This window comes from Vitis vinifera, chromosome 14 (assembly GCF_030704535.1).
Source record: "Vitis vinifera cultivar Pinot Noir 40024 chromosome 14, ASM3070453v1".
In the NCBI taxonomy this organism is placed as follows: Eukaryota; Viridiplantae; Streptophyta; class Magnoliopsida; order Vitales; family Vitaceae; genus Vitis; species Vitis vinifera.
The window spans coordinates 8,798,159-8,818,728 of record NC_081818.1 but is presented as its reverse complement, the minus strand read 5'-3'; the positions used below and the strand labels follow the sequence as shown (position 1 = coordinate 8,818,728).

The 20,570-nt window shown below is 35.4% G+C and overlaps 1 protein-coding gene across 1 annotated transcript; it reads right to left on the bottom strand.

Annotated features, from left to right (window-relative positions):
• Positions 1 to 3,937: 3,937 nt before the first annotated feature.
• On the bottom strand, positions 3,938 to 20,350 carry LOC100853299 (uncharacterized). The gene is made up of 11 exons (XM_003633644.4): positions 20,095 to 20,350; positions 18,553 to 18,594; positions 18,277 to 18,421; positions 12,701 to 12,930; positions 12,161 to 12,218; positions 8,995 to 9,072; positions 8,713 to 8,801; positions 5,735 to 5,816; positions 4,813 to 5,004; positions 4,577 to 4,719; positions 3,938 to 4,294 (listed from the first exon to the last, which is right to left on the bottom strand). Exons 1-10 carry the CDS (start codon positions 20,328 to 20,330, stop codon positions 4,579 to 4,581), a joined length of 1,293 nt encoding a protein of 430 aa, XP_003633692.1. The 5' UTR covers positions 20,331 to 20,350; the 3' UTR covers positions 3,938 to 4,294; positions 4,577 to 4,578.
• Between the last annotated feature and the right edge of the window lie 220 nt (positions 20,351 to 20,570).

Sequence of the window (20,570 nt, the reverse complement as noted above, 5' to 3'; positions counted from 1 at the left end):
AATGCCTCTTCATCCAATATATATGCATATATATATATATATATATATATATATATATATATATATATATATATATATATTTAAATCATTTGACCCCTCAGCCAATAATTTTGACCAGCTCTCAATCTCAGACTCTCAGTGAGTTGTTTCTCCTTCATCCATTTCTATTTTGTAAATATTCCAGAAAATTGGCTGCATAAAATTATTTTTATATTTCTGGTTTAATTTTATTTTTCACCCAAACCATTTTTATTTTCTAAATATTTCAGTAAATTGGCTGCTTAAAATTATTTTTTTATTTTTGGTTTAATTTTATTTTTCACCCAAATTTTCTTTATTTCATTATTAAATTCCAATTAAAATTTATATGTATAATTTTTAAATTCCTCTAAAAAAATATTGGTTTTTTAAAATTAAAACCAATTAAATTTTGAATTTCATTTTTAAATTCCTTTCAATTATGTCTTGTTATTATTTTTTAGTCAATTATATTATTATATAGAAATTTGAATATTATTATTAGTGTTTTTTTTTTTAGAATGAGTTTCTCCGATTCGAAAAATTCAAGAAAAGATTTTGTGTGGAAGTATGTTATTGAAGTTGCCGTGGAACAATATTTAAGATGTAAATTTTGTAATCAAATATGCATAGGAGGGGTGAATAGACTCAAGCATCACTTAGCCGGAACTCATCATGGTATGAAACCATGCAACGAAGTTAGTGAAGATGCTAGATTGGAATGCAAAGAGGCATTGGCCAATTTTAAGGATAAAAAAAGGAAAAAAATTAATTGCTCCAAGAAATTGGTATGGGTCCAACGTCAATGCACGAGAGTGCCTTATCTAAAACAATAGGGACATTAGGGAGTGGGAGTGGGAGTGGGAGTGTGAGTGGGAGTGGGGAACCTATTCCTAGGGGACCCATGGATAAATTTACCACTTCACAATCTAGACAAACTACTTTGAATTCAAAGTGGAAGCAAGAAGAAAGAAAGGAAGTATGTAGAAAAATTGGTAGGTTTATGTATTCAAAAGGTCTCCCATTCAACATTGTGAATGATACTTATTGGTTTCCTATGATAGATGCTGTTACAAATTTTGGGCCCGGGTTTAAGCCTCCATCTATGCATAAATTGAGGACATGGATTCTTAAAGAAGAGGTGAATGACCTAAGTATCATTATGGAAGATCACAAAAAAGCTTGGAAACAATATGGATGTTCAATTATGTCAGATGGTTGGACAGATGGAAAGAGTAGGTGTCTTATCAGTTTTTTGGTGAATAGTCCTACTGGCACTTGGCTTATGAAATCAATTGATGCTTTTGATATAATAAAAAAAATGGGGAATTGATGTTCAAATATCTTGATGAGGTGGTTGAAGAAATTGAAGAGGAGAATGTTGTGCAAGTCATCACTGATAATGCCTCTAATTATGTGAATGCTGGAATGAGGCTTATGGAAAAAAAGAGAAAATTGTGGGTGGACTCCTTGTGCTGCTCATTGTATTGATTTGATGTTGGAGGATATTGAAAAGCTAAATGTTCATGCTACTACACTATCTCGAGCTAGGCAAGTAGTGAAGTTCATATATGGGCATACTTGGGTTCTTAGCTTGATGAGAACATTTACAAAAAATCATGAACTTCTTCGTCCAGCAATTACACGATTTGCTACTGCATTTCTTACTCTCCAAAGTCTTTATAAGCAAAAGCAAGCTCTTATAGCAATGTTCTCCTCATAAAAATGGTGTTCAAGCACATGGGTTAAAAAGGTAGAAGGTGTGAAAACTCGAAGTACAGTGTTGTTTGATCCAAATTTTTGGCCTCATGTTGCTTTTTGCATAAAGACCATTGTTCCATTAGTTAATGTCTTGAGAGAGGTTGATTCAGAGGAAAGACCAACCATGGATTATATTTATGAGTTGATGGATTCAGTTAAGGAGAAGATTGCATTTAATTGTCGGGGTGTGGAGAGAAAATATGGCCCAATTTGGAGAAAAATTGATGCAAGATGGACTCCGCAACTTCATCGACCTTTACATGCAGCGGGTTATTATCTTAATCCTCAATTGCGGTATGGAGATAAGTTCTCTCATGTTGATGAGGTGAGGAAGGGATTATTTGAATGCATGGATAGAATGTTGGATTATCAAGAACGTTTAAAAGCTGACATTCGGTTGGACTCATATGACCAAGCAATGGGTGAATTTGGGAGTCGTATTGCAATTGATTATCAAACATTAAGAAGTCCTACAAGTTGGTGGATGCGTTTTGGGGGTTTAACACCGGAGTTGCAAAAGGTTGTTATTTGAGTCCTTAGCCTTACTTGTAGTGCTTCAAGATGTGAAAGAAATTGGAGCACATTTGAGTCGGTAATACTTCTATTTTTGTAAATTTTTATACATATATTTCTATTTCAATGTTAGAGAACCTTATTTCATTTTAACACATAAATTTGTTTCTTTTATTATTTGTAGATCCATTAAAAAAAAAAAAAATCGACTTGAACATCAAAGGTTGAATGCTCTAGTGTATGTAAGATACAACACTAGATTGAGAGAGCGGAGTCTACAAAGAAAACAAAATGTTGATCCGATTTTGGTAGAGGAGATTGATTCGGATGATGAATGGATTGCGGAGAAAGAAGATCCCTTCCTCCCCCTTGATCTTTGTTGGCTTCAAGATAATGAGTTATTCAGTGTTGATGCCATTAGAGTTGTGTTATCTAACTTCCAAGAGACTGAAACATTATCGGATCACATGGTTTCTTCACATTCCTACAAAAGGAAACATAATGAAGTACCAAGTAAGTACTCAAAAATTGAAGTCATAAATTTGATTAAATATAATAAAAAAACTTATAATATTTACACTTAATTAATTCTTTATGCTAGGTACAAGTGGAGGCAAAGGTAAAGAGAAGGAGTTGAATTTGACACCAAGTGATGAAAATGAAGATTTACATGAAATGGGGATACATGATAGTGGACATTTTCCTACTATTGATACATTGGATGAGGATGATGATGACCTTGGAGATGAGGATTTAAGTTGAAACAATTGACTCTAGTTGTTATTTCATGACTTAGTTATGGATTTTTTGTAAAAGTTTAGAACTATTATTATGGTTGACTCTATTTTCTATTTCATGACTTAGTTATGGTTTTTTGTTAGAGTTTGAAACTATTAGTATAGTTGAATCTAGAATCTATTTTATGACTTTGTTACGGTTTTTTTTTTATGAAAGTAGAATACTAGTATGCTTTTTTATTTTATGATTCTAATGAATTGTTTTCATGTTTCTATTTATGCTATTTTATTTTATATATTTAAAAATATTAATTAATTATATAATGTGAGGCTCAAAAAGCTTACGCCTCAACACCTCGAGGCTTACGCCTCGCCTTACGCTTTCGCCTTTAAAAACTTTGATACAAACACTTTTTTTTGCATAAATTTTATTTAGAATCCATGGTGACATAATAATGAAGACTAAATATTTTAAAAAATAAAAAATAAAATAGACATATGTTATCATTTCTTTTATATTTATCATGTAGATTCAAATTAGATGGATCATTAATTTAGTAATATCTTTCTAATTTTTTTTTTTAAAGTTTTGATCAATTTCCATCTTATCAGTCTTTTTTTATTTTTTATTTATTTATTTATTTATTAAAACTCCCGTATAATATTTCTGATACTTCCCAACATTTCGTAAAATCCATCCATCAATATTTTCATAATTTCCTAAATTTTAATCCTTGAGAAAAGAACTATGATTACACAAACAATTTATTTATTTATTTATTTTCTTTTTTTTTTCCTTTTACCTCAGAAGTTTTGTGGCATGACAAACAGATAGATCAAAGAATCATCAAAGAGAAACAGTCATTTCAAAAATTTGAACTTCATCACTACCCCAACAAGCAACCAAATTGACTACAAAATTATCAGGCTCTTAAAATCTGCAATATATTTTTGCAAGCAGCACTGCCCATTGTCAAATTTGTAGCAGGCTTCTATGAATGTCATAATCTGGGCATACATCGGTACAAATAGAGAAAGAAAAATTATAAATTCAAGATGTTCAACACTAGTCACTGACATGTGTGGTTAGCAACTTTCCCAAGTAGGGTATCAAGTGTTAGTCAAAGGTGTTTGATTTTGGTTCTCTGACCCAACCTTGTCCAGTGTCCACCATGCCGGTCTGCTCATCAAACAATGATTAGGCAGTAACATACATCCCCTATTGCATCCTCCAATGCTCAGATCTTCATACTTGCAACAGTTTTCTGTAATACATTTTTCCAAGATCAGGTGGATCAGAGTTTGTTTGGCAACATTTTCGAAAATGGTTCTAAAAAAAAAGTTTTTAAGAACAATTCTTAAAAATAATTCTTAATTGTTTTTAAGAATAATATTCTGTTTGGGAACTCAATAGGTTTTGGAGGCAAAGGGTAATCAAATACAAAATTTTAGGGTGTGTTTGGATTTTCCATGAATATGCAAAACATTCAAGTATGTTTTCAGCATTTGGATAAGAAGGAAATCAAACAACTGATGCTACTACAAACCTTCAACGTGACAGCCAAGTGAAAACAGCTACTAGTGGGAGCATTATTACCAGTCCATAATTCACCAAAATATCAACATCTTCAATCTTTTCAGCTTTGTTGAGAAAAGTACACCATAAATGTTCAAAAACACCAAGTTGATCCTGCAGCATGAGTGCCTTGCCATCTTTCAAATCACTGCATGAAATACAAAAGAAGATATGCGGATGACTATGAGGAGGTATTGCAGAGCTCACCTTTGTGTTTGAGTTATTAATTTGATCCTGAACATTTGAACTTGTTAATGTTCTTTTCTTGTCCAGCCCAACTGATTGATCCAATGATAATTTGATTTTATCCTTGTCAGAGTTTTTGCCTGAGGGGGCCCTATAAGCAGAGACAGTGTGAATTGTTTCCATGACCGAGCCAAAGAAGTTTGTTACAGGTACCTAGAAAGAGAGAGATCAGTGAGAGTTGTGTAAAAGTGGACAATTGATCTTGGGGCTTGGCTTGAGTGGTGAAGGGTTGATGTGGAGATGGGGAATGAAGGGGAAGGGGTTTCACAAGTCCATTCACAAATAAATCAAGTTTTCGATAAAAGAAAACTCTGGAAGTGGTCAATCATGATTGGGTTGCAAGGGCTAATCAACCGTCATATCTTGGAGAGATTTGATCTAACTCATTTTCCTGCAGGTGCAATACAAATGGAAACAGAACTTTGTGTTTGATTTGTCTTACAATAAGCCCTAACCTTGTGGCACCTTGTAGCTTACAATATTGTCTTTGGTTAAGAAAAGGCAAGAGAATGATTTTTGGGCTTTCTGTGAAATTGAATATTGTACAATAACATTTTTGTTTAAAATTTACCAAGAAAAAGAAGTCCTGGTACCCTGTGCTCAATTTTCCCAAAAACACATTAGCTAATTCTCGATCAAAATGCAAAACACAATCTGGCAAAGAAACAAAGAGACTGGCAGCAAAGATTCCTGCTAAGAATTTTGAGACAGTGGACCACGTAAAGGTGATGAAACCCTGATCTTTCACACAAGGGGATTCTTTAACAAAGGATGCCATGATATAATTCATTTTACCTTGCAAACATGAATATAGACAAACAATACCAATAAATTTAGAATAAGAAGATTGGTAGCATCAGAGCTTAGTCTGAAACATGCATACCTCCTCCAGCCGTCTTTCGTATAAATCCATTCGGTAATAAGCTGTTGACATCAACATATTTGGATTATATGAACCAAAAAGACTGCAAAACAACCACAAACCCATAAATTACTTGGTTAGATGTATTGAACAAACATTTAAATCACATGATGCCACATTAAACAGCAGTAGAACACAAAAACATGCATCATATTCATTTTCTTTGATTGAAACAACATCCGAAGAAGGCATCTGTAGACATTATTCATTTGTTTTCTCTACATGAGCAAGGGCTGAAAGATTGTATAAATTTCAATTGTCTTTCCTTTTATCAACAAACAGAGAATAATGATAGGGGCCTCATAAAATGGCTGTCACACAGGTACACAAGAAGAAAGATTTGACAACAATACTTTTTAGGTCCAGTTCCAAACACCAAAATGAAGCTTAGGTAAGGCGTTCCTCCCCAAACTTTCCATCTTCTCTTACCACCAAAATGAAAAAAAAGGGCTTCCTCTCCACTTAGACGATGACCACTTCACTAACTCAGGCAGCACCCCTGAGACCCCAGGGGGAGGATAAAAGCAGTGATCATAGACTACGAGCCATCCCACGGTGGTTGAACAGATGACTAGCTGGCACTCTTGTTTGCACAAGCAACATCAGTCACAAAAATCCTGAACAAATACAAGCTAGTCAATGGTAAGGATCTTCTGCCAGAATGCCTCACCATATGACAAAACCAACCTTAGATGAAGCATTTGACCCCCATACTGCCAGCAAGGGGAAAGAAATATAGGCCCACAAAGAAAGCTTCGGAATTATTTGACCAAAAGAAATCACTCCTGAAGGGATCCATAATAACTTACCCTTACTATCCTCGAAAACTGCTATTTCAGAAAGACTTGATATAAAGCGTCCACCAACTCTAGTTCCCAGTCACGGAAACTTCCAAGGAACCTGAGATTTCAATGACCAAGACTTCCCTTTACACTCCAAGAATTGGCAACCACAGCATCCATGTTTGCTGCAATTCAACACCTCTGGTCCTTTGGTGAGGATTCTTAACATCAGACATTAGGCCATAACTTTGTCTTTCCCCCATTTTCCATGGATGCTAGTTTGGGCCTACAAAGTCATCCCACCTCTTTTAATGGCTTTCCACAAACCCAAATTGATGGACCTCCTGTCAATGATTGAACACCAACCACCATCCCCCTCTCCAAATTTCCCCATGATATTGACCCTGTCAGCTCCAAACATCCAAAGCAACTTTCCTAACAAACCCTTATGTTTCCATCAGAATAAGAGCTTCTGGTTTTTGTTATAACAAAATTGGGGTAGAAAAAGTTCCGGGTAAATAAACCATGAGTGGATGGGATTTAATATTTATCATCATTTGACCAAGTCATTCGTCATCATTTGGAAGATAAGTTCATGCATCACAAGCACAACTCTGATGGAAAGGAGTAGCAGAAAATAGTACCAAGGTCTAGGAAGGTAGAGGTATAAAATTCAATAGAGTAAATAACTCCAGAACCTTTTTTCACTCTTTTTCCCTGAAAAAAGGGATACATCAAAATGGAAAAGATACTTGACTAGGAGGAATGGCAGAAGATTCTGGTTTGTTATACAACAGACAAATTACTAGAATTTTTAGATCATTGGTTCAGCCACTATGTATGGACTTGTGATAGATAGTCAGGTATACATATTGTCAGAAGTTCATGCCTTCAGGGAGAAAGCATTTTGAAACTTCCAGGGCCATCCAAACTGCAATTTGCATCTAAATCTTACTTTTACAGGTATTGCATAAAATAGGGCTTGAAATTGCAGTAAGACTCTTCTTCTTTGGGAACTCTTAATGGGTGTTTTCACTGCATCCACAGATAAAACCCCCTTCCATGGTTGTCAAAAGTAAAAATGCATAGGTGGGGTTACATGATGGTTTGCTAGTAGGACAAGTGCTAACTTAGGTACCTAGGCAATTCCCAGGTGAAATAATAATTGAAATGAAAATAAAATAAGAAAAAGATAATTTTTTATATTATAATATCAAGCATTAAGTGATGAAAACCCAAAATAAATAAATAGAGAAAAATTGACTATCTAATTGGAAGTACCAAGGAATTACTTCCCTGATTTACGAGATTGTATAGCTATATGAAATTAATTTCCTGGTTTCCCAGATTGTAAAGTTGTATACTTCCTTATTTTATTTTCCCTAATTTGTAGGGTAAAGAATTTATCAAAATTAGTCAACTTCCTCATTTTGTGTAATTTAGTTTCCTAATATTGTAGGATTGTACACGATAAATGGTGTGTCATTTTCTTAAAAATGAATCAATAATAAAATAATTATTTTCACATGGTATCATAGCCTATTCAAGGTCTCTTAGTACTCTACTAATTTTTTCATTTTGGAGCAATGTAGACTAGATTTTCTCTTCACAAATTGCTAGTCCAACCACTTGCTTGTCATGCAATGAAGAACTCTTTGCTCTCCACAATGACATAATACTTCTCCCAACTAATAACATAGTATAAAAATCCTGCACAAGCTTATTTCTATAAATACAACGACATGCAAAACATGCTTAGAAACACCAAGTATGCTCAAATAACATCCTATTTCTGTCTATAATCAATCCAACTAACTTCTTCCTAGATAGATATCTAACCATAATTCCAACTTTCACATCACAAATTTACACTCCACATTTTCTTTTTAAATGCATTGGTAGTATGACAATTCCAAGGGACATAAAAGACATGCATTTAAAAATGAAAATTTCATAAAATCAAATCTTCTACAAAAGGCAACCCATAAAGGGGCAAAGAAAAGTGTATCCTAGAAAATCTAAAACAATAAAAGAATTGGCATAAAAAATAACCAAAAAATTGGCAAAAAGGGTGGAGAGACTTTGGAGACTACATATTGAAATGAAAAGCTACTATTTTCTATTTTGTTACAAGCATAAAGTTTTACCACAATATACCTGCTCAATGAAGCATTATCATACATATTTAGCTTCTCAAAGAAGGCAAGCGTGTAAAAAGTGAAGCGATCTACAACAGAAACACCAACCTACATCAAAGAAACAGCTTACATATAAGGATAAATATATGGTGCTCAAGAAGCTGAAAGTGAGACAAATATGGACCAATATATAAACTGTTTGGTGGTGCAAGGTATAAATTGAAGTATGAAAATGGTAAAAATGCTGCTAAGATCACACCTATTTATCCAAAAGAAAAAAAAAAAAAAGAATCACACTTACATCAGAGTCCAAGTGATGCGAGTACGAGTTTTCACCTTTCATGCTGCTTCCAATTGCCAAGACACCAGGTGAATGAAGCTGCAATACTCAACAAATTATAGTCATTCTGCATAAAGATTGATGCTTACAGATAACATCTTTTAGATACCTCTAAAACTACACTCAAAGCTGAGAATTTCCAAAACAATCCAGAATTGCATCAAACATTCCATAAATGGATGATGAAGTTCAGAAGCACAGACAATTTAGATAAATGTGCATCTTCAAAAAGCAAAAGCAAAAGCAATTAACTTCTACAGAAAATCCAATGCTTAGAATAATGTTTGAGCAAAGGTACTCAGGATGGAAGAAATATCTTTCAAAAGAAGTATCGTCTTATGCGGCTCCTGTACTTATTTGTATTGCTTTTTTGAAGTACAACTTTGGTGAGAGATAGACTTTGGAGGATATGAAGGAATTTTTACACGAAGGCATGGATGAGGAAGAGAAATATCATTTAGTGGTGGTGAGATGAGGTATGTTTCCTGTGAGAGTTGGGACTCCTGAAATAGAAGATTAGGTTATTTTTATAAAGTTTTTCATGTAGGTGAGGATGGAAGTCTGTGGAGGAGTGAACAGAACATAATTATTCATTGTACACAATATAAATTCGATGCTTAAGCTTGTCTAGAACTTGAAGACATCTACCCTTTCCTTTTATTTATATTCTTATCTTGATATTCTTTTTAAAAATGAACTTATACTTACATGTTGTATCTGAGTCTTACGCCTCATTATAATGACAAAAGTGCATCATGTAAAAAAAAAGGTGTAAAAAGGATTGTAAAGACAAAACCTTAATTTGGCACATGTTGGAGGATGCAGACCCTACTTGGCACTTCAAGTGACTGAGCTTGGCTTATCTTAGGATTTTATGCTTTTAGTTCAATTTTCTAGAGTTTGTTCAAGGTCCAATGGAGTTGAGATATTTGGGAATTTCATCTTTATAGGTTTGGCTGTAGTAGCAGCCCATGAGTTTCTTTCCTCAATGAATGGGCTCAGTTGTGTTACAGGCCCTACAAATGTGGTTTTTACTACTTTTAGTTTAGTTTTACAAGTTTCCAAATATTAAGGCTCTAAATTTTTATAGGAGATATTAACTTCTCCAATTTTGGAATATTAGTCAAATTATAATTAAGAGTTGACCAGCAACCTATACAAACAAAATGCTCTCCTTTTATTCAATAGAGAGACCAATCTAGAAATTTTCCCACAGCAATTAATGCTCTTGAAACATTGATCGGTGTAACCTTAACCCTAAGTGTGAAGCCTAATGGAATCTATGACCCTGAGAATATTTTTATTTTCTTATTTTTATACTGATTTTTACATTGTTTTCTTATTTTTAACCATAAACACTCATAGCTTCCCTAATTTTTAAAACCCTAAAATTTTTATAGCCCTAACCTTCCTTGCACCTTAAAGCCAAAAAGCCAGCAGACCTATCCCAAAAATATTGCTGAATGGTTCCCGTGACATGTTCCGAACTCCAGCTCTGTCTTTTAAACCTGGGCCTCTTCTTACCATATTTCACCTGTAAAGGCTAGATAGTTTTTTCTCCACCATTGGTGGCCACAAAATTTAAATCATATATTTGGGAACAATTGTATAGCTGGGGCTGTTTAGTCATATGTTTTTTTCTGATAAGAAATAAAGATAATATCATAGACATATGAATATGTAAAAAGAAGGATGAGGAATCCTTCCAAGATGAAAGAGGAGCAAAAGAATAAAGGAGCAAAATGATAAAAAGAATAAAATAAATGGTAAAGAGGGGGTGTAGTGGGGTGTGCTTGCCTGTAAAACCCAAAGCATAAGAGGCTTCCCACTTAACCAACCTATAAGGCTTCCTGATTTTTCTGCTGTATGCTTCCAAGAGAATGAACAGCCTACTTCTGTAGACAGTGTCACTATCCTCTGCATCCAATTGTCATATCTCTGAGGTCCCTCTCCTCTAATGAGTCATCCAAGAAAATACAGTGGATGAATCCCTCTCTACCAAACTAGCAGAAAGAATGATCAGTTTTAACTCTCTTACACCACCTAGAACTGCTAAGATCTCTCCCTTAACTGTTAAGCCAAATCCAACTGAATGTGAGAAAGGCCTGATTATCCTGGCTTTGTGGTATTAAAGAGGCCCCCAATCTCCATCAAGATGCCCAAAAAACACCCATCAAACATAAGCTTATGGTGGCCAACTGGTGGTGGAGGCCACTCAGCTCTAATAACTATTTCTCTTCCATGAGGTCATCAAATAGGATGCCAATTCAGAAGAACAAGGACAAACTACCAAGTTACAAGCACCTGAGCATAGTGGGGGGGAAACAATCTCCCATAAATGCCCTACTAATCACCTTCTGTCCTGGAAGATTTTGGCATTCCTTTTATGCCAGATAACCCACAAAATAGATATGATGACCCTCCTCTACAATGTACTCCAGCTCAAGCTCCTACTAAATTCCAGAAGGGAAGTAATCAAGAGATCAGTGATGCTGCTAGAGATGGCCATTATACATTTATCCTCACTTCAATATATCTGATATATGCCTTTTCTAAAACCCACCACATTATCCTCCTAAGGCTGGGAAAACATGGCCAACCATTAGTAATAAATATGGTAATGCAATGATTTTCTTAGCATCCAATTCAATAGCTATAGAAGATGAATGAGATCCTGAAGTAGTGGTAGATAAATCTTCTAAATTTCAATGAACAAGCAGCTAAATGATTGTTTGTATAAGAAACAAATATTAATGAGTTATCCTCCAAGCCAAACTAAATAAAAAGATTGTTGTGCTCTCTCAGCAATATGAACTGAAAAGCTATCATTTAACTGAAAAGCCAAACTAAATGAGTTATCCTTCCACTATATGAATAAACTAGATTGCATCCAGAAAACTTAAAAAAGAATATGAGTGAATTGAATATTACATATGCAAAACATAATCCAATTTGAAATCATTCAGACCTAACTGAAAAGCCATCATTTAACTGAAAAGCCAAACGAAGTGAGTTATCCTCCCACTATATGAAAAACTTGATTGCACCCAGAAAACTTAAAAAAGAATATGAGTGAATTGAATATTACATATGTAAAACATAATCCAATTTGAAATCTTTCACAGACCTGTGAGAAGAGAGTGGCAGCTTGGCAAGTGTCTACCATTATTAACAACTCCTTGAACCTAACATTATAATATCACCAACAATATATGAGCTTATTAGCTGGAAGCAACCACTAATATTGACCAGTCACAAAGTTGTGCAATTAAATGAGTCAATAAACTGATTGTATATAGAAAATTTTTTCACAGATATTATTCAGAGTAAGATTGAACCTTAATTCATATTCATCCAATAACTACATTTTTAAATTTAAAACTATTCTTTTTACTGGTAACATTTTTTTTCCCCCATTTTTTGTCATTGCTAGGACTCAAACATGGAACCCCCTCTCATCTCCACCCAACACTTTCCCATGAAAGCCAGGTCTCAAGGGCAATTTTTTTAATTTAAAACTAAAGGGAGTGTTTATCATATAGGTTTGGAGAATGGGATAACTAAAAGTTGTTATAGCCATTACAAAGCATTTTCTTTTAGTTCTATTCTAAGAAAAAAAATTCTACAAACATAAAAGCAACAAACATAAAAATAAATATTCTCCCACCTACGCTTTTCTTTCATCTGTTTCACTGCATCAGCTAAATCATGACTCTGAAGCTCTTCAGAGTCCTGAAATTTTAGAAATTCATCTCCCCCATGCCCTGTCATATACAGAAGAATGTGGCTTCCTTCATCACTTAAAAGACGCTTTGATCTTGGAACAGCTGTCTCATGACGCCCAGTCAAGACCCGTAAAAAGTTTTCAACTGTCACTTCATAACCTCGATAATCAACCTGGGGATTTGCAGGATAATAAATCAGTATCCACTCCAAGATACACAGGTGTAGAAAATTGTACAACTATAATTGAGAAATGCGAAAATGTTTCTTTATATATCGCTGACAGCTGGATAAACTAAATTTATCGTAAATCCAGAAAAGGGAGACATGCTTGCAGTTAAGGATGCCCATACAACATTTTTTTTTGATAAGCAAGCGAATATATTAAAGAAGGCAAGAAGCCGAGAAGCATACAGGAAGTATACAAGGCTACAACCCCTAAAACAAAAAACGAAACAACCCAACCCCTACTTGGAGGCTATCCACTCCAAGAAACCTATAAGGGAATTCGACTCCATATCAATGTACACTTTAGCCCAACCCCAAAAATTATACACAAACGAAGTCTTTAACTTCTGAAAAGCTAACACACCCCCTTTAAAAGCTAGCCTATTCCTCTCCTTCCATATTGTCCAAAAAATGAAAAGCAGGATGGATTTCCACACTTTTTTCCTTTTTCTCCCCACAAAAGAGCCTTTCCAACTACTAAGAACCTCCTTTATAGAATTTGGAAAAACCCACTGTACACCACACGACGCAAGAATGATATCCCACAATCCTTTTGCCACCGTACAATGAATTAAGATATGATTGATAGTCTCCTCTTCACATCCACACTAGAAACACCGGTTAGGGAATTGCCACCCTCTTCTCTGCAGCCTATCCAAAGTAAGAACCTTCCCCCAAGTAGCTTCCCAAGCAAAAAAAGCAATTTTTGTTGGAACTTTGTCCACCCAAACATTGCTATGAGGGAAGTCCGCTCCTTCAGCATTAGCCAACACCTTATACGCTTCCTTGACTTTAAACAGCCCGTTCGCTCCTTCCCTCCAAAGAACCGAGTCTTCCTCCATAGTTACTCTATAATTCCTCAACTCAGCTAACATATTGCCCACCAACCCCAGCTCCCAATCATTGAAGTCTCTTAGCAGCCTTAAATTCCACCCTCCATGACCCAGATTCTGATCCCAATAATCCTCCACAGTGACGTTCCTTTGGGCAGCCATGGAAAAGAGGTCCGGGAAGCCTTGGGACAGCACATTGTTTCCACACCAAGGGTCAATCCAAAACCTTATTTTATTGCCTTTTCCCACCTTGAACACCATGTTTTCCCAACACCAAACGGACTCCTTCAAAATTTCCTTCCAAACACCAACTCCAAACACCCCATTTGCCTTCCTTGTCCTCCACCCAAACTCCTCTTGCCCATACTTAGCCTGAAGCACTTTTTTCCAAAGCTCCTCCTTAGCACGCACAAGGATGCCCATATAACATTTGAAATCAATACAATCATCAACATGATAGAAATATTCACATGTCTCTGATGGATTGGAAATTTTTTTAAAAAAAAGTAAAAGACAATATTTTTATGCCTCTAGGACCAAAATTTTTTAAAAAGCAGCAAAAGAGCCAGAATATTCTCATGTCTCCAAAGAATTGCACAACATTTAAAAAGACGTAAAACAGTCAAAAGTCTTCATCTAGTTATTTTAAAGAGGATTTAGAGATATGTATGTATGTATGAATGTGTGTATTAAAAAGTCGCAGTGGAGAATTCTTCTGAGTACTTTGTGAATAAATATTAGAAATATTTCTCTAAAGAGTTTTTCTGACCATGCAAATTGAGTTAATTCCTCTAATGACTAAATTTTTAAGGATTAAATCCATTCAATAATCCTACTATACTTCCAGCTCTTGTATTGGCATTTAAAAACACTCAAGACACAGCTAAGAACATCAGTCTCTAGAGAAGACAATGAAATTGCATGAAAGAAAATAAAATAGCAAATTATGCAAGAAAGTTACAAATCTTCATGTTCATCAGAGGGTGAGAGGAGAATCTTGAGAGGAGATACGGGGTTTGGAGAATTTAGCCGTGATCCCACGGAGAATCTTACAAATGAGGAGCTTGATATTATCTGCCGACTTTTTGTCATCCATTATGACAGGAGAATGAAATCTCTCTAATAGAGATCCAAAGTCTAATCTTGTCAATAATAAGACACTAAATCCGTTCTTGCTAACCCATGTCCCTACAAAACTTGTACCAAGATGGTTTTTGACCATTTTATAGTCATTTCCCACCTTGACTACAGGGAGATGGGAAGACTCCAAAACTTTGGATATGAGATGCTCGATGACTGGTATTTATTACATAGAGCTTACATGCCATGATTCATGTGAAACCATTCATTGATTATGTGGGACACCTTGTGCCAAAAAGGGACATCAACACTTTCTAAATTGGAAAAGAGGGTCTACAAAGTAGAAGCAAATAACCCTGAATTTTTTTTATAGGCAAGTTATAAATGTATATCAATAAGCACCTAACGAGAAAGGGGGTGCAACCTAGGTACAAAGAAGGTATATAAAGTGCATCAAAAGACAAAAAACAAAATAAGACAAAGGTCCTAAAGCTGCCACTACCATAAGCAAACAATAAACTCTAGAAAAGAAATGCTAATCTCCTCAATTCTTAGGTTGTTCAAACAGAATTCTGATGAAAGATTCTCAAGGCCCAAAATTCTATGGTTTCACTCTTTTCAAATTCACCAATACAAACAGAAATGTGTCATCTTCCATACCTTTTAGTATCTCTCACCTTTACAAATTACAATGCCAATTAAGCAAGAAATCCTTCACCAACCACACAAGCATCCAAGCATTTCAAATTGCGAGAACAAAATCTCCGACAAATTACAGGCTTTCCCAAAATGGATGAGAATATGGTTGATTGATTCCTCTTTATGCTCCACTAAGTTGCACTGCTAAAGTTGATTGGTCATCAAAATCTTCTTCCACACTATTTCCCAAAGAAAGAAACTAACCTCTAAAGAGGCCCTTGAACCCAGACTTCATGGATCCATATAATGTGCCAGAAACTTCCAAAGATGATGACTTACAAAAGGATGTAAAGAGAAGTACCCACTTTCATGCCACCACACTAAATTGTCTAAAGAGCCCCCTTTAGCTCCCATCAACTATATTTGTTGAAGAAACAACTCCACCATCTCCAACTCCCAATCATGAAAATTCCTAGGAAGTAAGGAACTGCAATGATGTCTTCCAATCCTCTAAATCCAAACATTCACAACTCAAGCATTTATGTGAGCAACAACACTGAACAATATAGGGAAGGCATGTTCTGGTGGGGAATTAACATACCACACATCAAACCAAAACTTAGACTTGAGACCTGTCTAAAACAAAAACCATCCAACCTTTCATAGTGTCTTGACAAGGACCTACTCTATACACCTTTGTCTCCTCATTGGGACACTAACCCCCAACCTTCTTTATGAATCTTCAAAATCATTTCCCAGGTGAAAGCCTAACCTGATGTCAAAATGCTTCTAATACATAACCCTCCTTTACCCTTATTTGAATAGACCATCAACCCTAAAGACACCTCCAGCCCCATCCCCTCCCTTTCCCCTCCCTCAAAAGGAAGTTACATTAAATCTTCTCCAACCAAGTATGCATCATCCTAGGAGTCACAAACAAAGACATAAGTAAATAGATAAGCTGGAAAAGGGTTACTTTTGATAATGTAAGCGTTCCATCCTTAGAGAAATGTTTTTTCTAGGTTGCTAGCCTTCTCTTAACAAAGCTTAAAAGGTGTATCCAAAGCCCTTAGGACAAAATGGGGTTTCATGAGTAAGAGGCATGGAGAATTCGTGGATCATCTCTTTCTGCATTGCTCAATAGCACTGACATTAGGGAACAAGTTGTTTGGACTGGCAAAGATTGAATGGGTTCCACCCAGAAGTGTTATGGAGATGCTGACTATTGCTTGTCAAGGTTTTGGAGGTCTTCCTAGGGAAAATTCACTGTGGGGGATTGCAATTCTCATGGAAATTAGTACTATATGGTGGAAGAGAAATGCAAGGATTTTTTAGGACAAATGGAGTACTTTGGAGGTAATATGGAATCTAATATATTTCTCCTCTTCTCTGTGGGAGACAACTAGCGCTCCATTTGCGGGCACCTGTTTCAGCATTATACTACTAAATTGTAACATAGTAAGCAAATCTACTAAGTTGGTTGGGGGGATATTCTCTACATGGATGCCTCCTCTAATGAGAAGTGTCCATTCGAATTTGATAGAAGCTTTTTGGGTAACCTGAGACAATTGAGAACTAAAGGAACAGTTATGAATCATAATGGAACATTAGTGAAAGCATTCTCTTGAATGTTGGGGTGGGTCTAGCAATTGATGTGGAGATTTTAGCATTAATGGAAGGACTAAAGCCGAGTGTTTAACCAACCTTCTAGTAGAAGGGGGTTTGTAGTAGTGATACATTGGTAAATAAGGAGAGAAGCTTGCGGAGGTTTGATAGGTGGCTGCACCAAATCTTTGACATTACTCTAGAGTTAGGGTGTTCAATCTATTGGATTCATTGGGCAACTAACCAGGTTGCAGATATGTTAGCAAAACGGGGAGCTATGCAGTTGATTCCTTTTGTAGGGGATTTTTATCCCTTAAGTTCTTGAGTTCATATTTGTAACCATTTTTAGATGTGCATCTCTAACAATATCTAGAGTAGATAGTTTTTTCCCATTTTTGACCACAATTATATGGTCACTGACTCAAACCCTTTCTAAAGCTGAAATAAGCTTGTTAGAGTTTCATGACCAATATTGAGAACCTAACCATGGAGATACACTTGATCCACCTAATTCAATTTTAACCTTCTGACCCATCGTTTGTAGAAAGAAGTCTTGGTTAACATGGTTGTAGGCTTTTTCTACATCCAGCTTGCAAGCCACCACTGCCATCAAACTCTTTTCCTTTTAGGAATTAATAGCATCATTCACTGTGAACATAACATCCAAGATTTGCCTAACTTCCAAAAATGCATTTTGAGAAACTAACACCACTTTTTCAATGACCTTCTTAACCTTGTTCACCAAAGTCTGCCAAAAGTTTGTACATACCCACAATCAAACTAGTTGGCTTAAAATCATTAATATCCTTTTCCCACCCTTTCAATAAGTAAGACTTGAAGAGGCTCTTCTCTAAAATACCAAACTCATGAATGTCTTCCATGAATTTATAAAATTTGTAGTCCAACAACTTTGCAACCACTATCGTGCAAAGTACACTAAACATGGTGAATGTTTACAATTAATGTTCAATTATTTTGACTAATGCCATTATTTTAGTATGAATCTTAATGAAAAAAACTTCTTCTTAGTGGAATGCTAATCTTTTACCGGTTTCTAATGAGACTAAAGCCAAATCTAACAATAAGATGTCTTTTCAAAAAATAAGCTAGGGCCCAAGTAAAGACACAAACTCACCTCAACATTATCTCCATACAAGTTAAGTCTGTGATTTTCATTGTTGAAGACTTGCGCTGGATACTTGTTTCTAGCATTGCAAGCCATGTCATCGGCCAGCATAAGTATTATCCTCTCATCAGGTATTCCTAGCCGTTTAACTGTCCTGAAGAACAAGAAAAAAGAAAAGAAAAGAAAAGAAAAGAAAAGAAAACGGCTCATTCACAAGAAAAAACGAAAAAAGAAAACTTCATGAACTGAAAGAAAGGAGGAAATAAAAAAGAGGAAGATGATTACCTATACAAGGATAAAGTATTGGCCATATGCCTATAATTAAACCTGAAGAACAGTAGCATGATTAATGTCACAGTAAAATAAGAATGCATCTGTCTCAACTATCATGGGATCAAACTAGTCGATGATACAATACAATCAGACAAGAAAGTGGTTGGCAGCCATTGAGCTAAGAATTAAGAAGTTAAACAGCTTACTTTCACACCAAGAAGCTCACTGATGTGACTATTCTTCTTGTAAATAGCTCAAGGAAGATTTCATTTCTGATAGCTGACTCATGCAGCAGTTTATTAAGAAGAGGAAAGGTATAAACACATTATAATGAAAAAAATAGGCCTGAGAACCTCTTCCTTGTAAATGAAAGAAGTTAGCAGTTTGCTTTCATGACAAGAAGCTCACTGGTGTAACTATTCTTCACATAAATAACTAAAGGAAGATTTTATTTTGTGACAGATTACTAATGCACGAGCTTGTTAAGAAGGGGAAAGGTATAATCATGTTCCAATGCAATAATAGGCCTGAGGACCACTTACAAATTAAATAATGTTTCATGTGGAAGTACAAACTAAAGTTGAAAGCCAGAGTCTTTGCTCTTCGACAAAGAACGTAAAACTAAAAACCACGCTGAATATTCAACACAAGCTGAGGCATCCTGTGTATTATGTATTCTCTCATCATTTCAAATCAAAGCAACATCCTTGGTGCATTGTCTATACACAAACTTAAGAATATCAGATATGGAATTTGCTGCAATTCAATTTTATTCTGTGTTTCTATTTTTGTTTCTCATAGCATTTGAAGGCAAATATTAATCCTTTAGACTGAATTCATTACTCCAAATAGGAAAAAATATAAATAAAAAATGAACAATATCAATTCATGTAAAAAATGCTCTGCAAACAAAATAGACTAATTTAGAATGCTATGAAGAAGCAACTGGCCTATTTCAAACGTCATTATAAGATAATGGAATTAACTAATCACATAGACAATGGAGAACAAAGACGCCCGGTAGATTGAACTTCAATAGATGGGAAAAGTAGTTGCTATACATTAATCATTTGCAAAAGACAAGTAGAACCCAAATATATACTGCAAATTGTTTGCATACTCAGAGCAATACCAAAACTTCCCCAATGATCCTAATAACTAATGCAATGGTTTTCTCACTCATAATTTCATAATTAAATCTTACTAAAAGTATTCCTCATATTCCCCAATTAAATCTGAAATAATCCCACATAATTGTAATATTTCTGAAAAAGTTTGGAAATTCCCTAATAAGACAAATGAGTAATGCAATGGATTTGTCATTCATAATTTGATAAATGAATTTACTCAAACTCTCGCCCACATTTTCCCATCAGACCTGAATCCAAATATTTCCAATCTTTAATTTCCTCAATGTTGTCTGTTGTCAATAACAAATCAGAAGCGCGAAAACATGAAATTGGAGAAAAATAAAACATGGGTATTGTTCATCGTGGAAAAAATGATGAATTTGATGCTTAAAATGAGAGGGAAAAGGAAGGGAAATGGAATTACCAGAAGCGAGAGGTGCAGACCAAAACAGCCCAGTTGTTGGTGTGCATAGTGGTGGAAGAAGAAGATGCCGAGGATGAACCGTATGCAACGGAATTGCAGCAGAGATGGGTTACAGCGAAAATCAACAAGAGAAATGCTCTGAACCTGAAGAAGCTCCCCATCTTCAACCCTCCCACAAACAGTTCTACCTCACTGTCTCCCTGGAATCGATACAAAACCACGGAAGGCGTGTCCATTGAGTCGACTCGGACGAGGAATTGGTATATGGGCTTGATTCGGGGCGGGGCAAATCGTATCGTATTTTTCTACCCGAGTATGGTTTTCATGATCCGCCAAATTTCAACGGGCTAAAAGTCAATGTCCGTCACCTATGGTCGTGGACATTGATTTTGGAATGTCTCACACCTAATAGAATATTTGAGATTAAAAATAGTGAACAAAGACCATCATATATTAAAAATAATTACTTATCTAAA

Coding starts and splice junctions, on each gene's coding strand:
- LOC100853299 (XM_003633644.4), bottom strand. CDS start 20,330: ATGGACACGCCTTCCGTGGTTTTGTATCGATTCCAGGGAGACAGTGAG. Junction 18,595..20,094: donor GTCTGCACCTCTCGCTTCTG/GTAATTCCATTT, acceptor ACTGTTCTTCAG/GTTTAATTATAGGCATATGG. Junction 12,931..18,276: donor TGTATGGAGATAATGTTGAG/GTGAGTTTGTGT, acceptor GCAAATCCCCAG/GTTGATTATCGAGGTTATGA.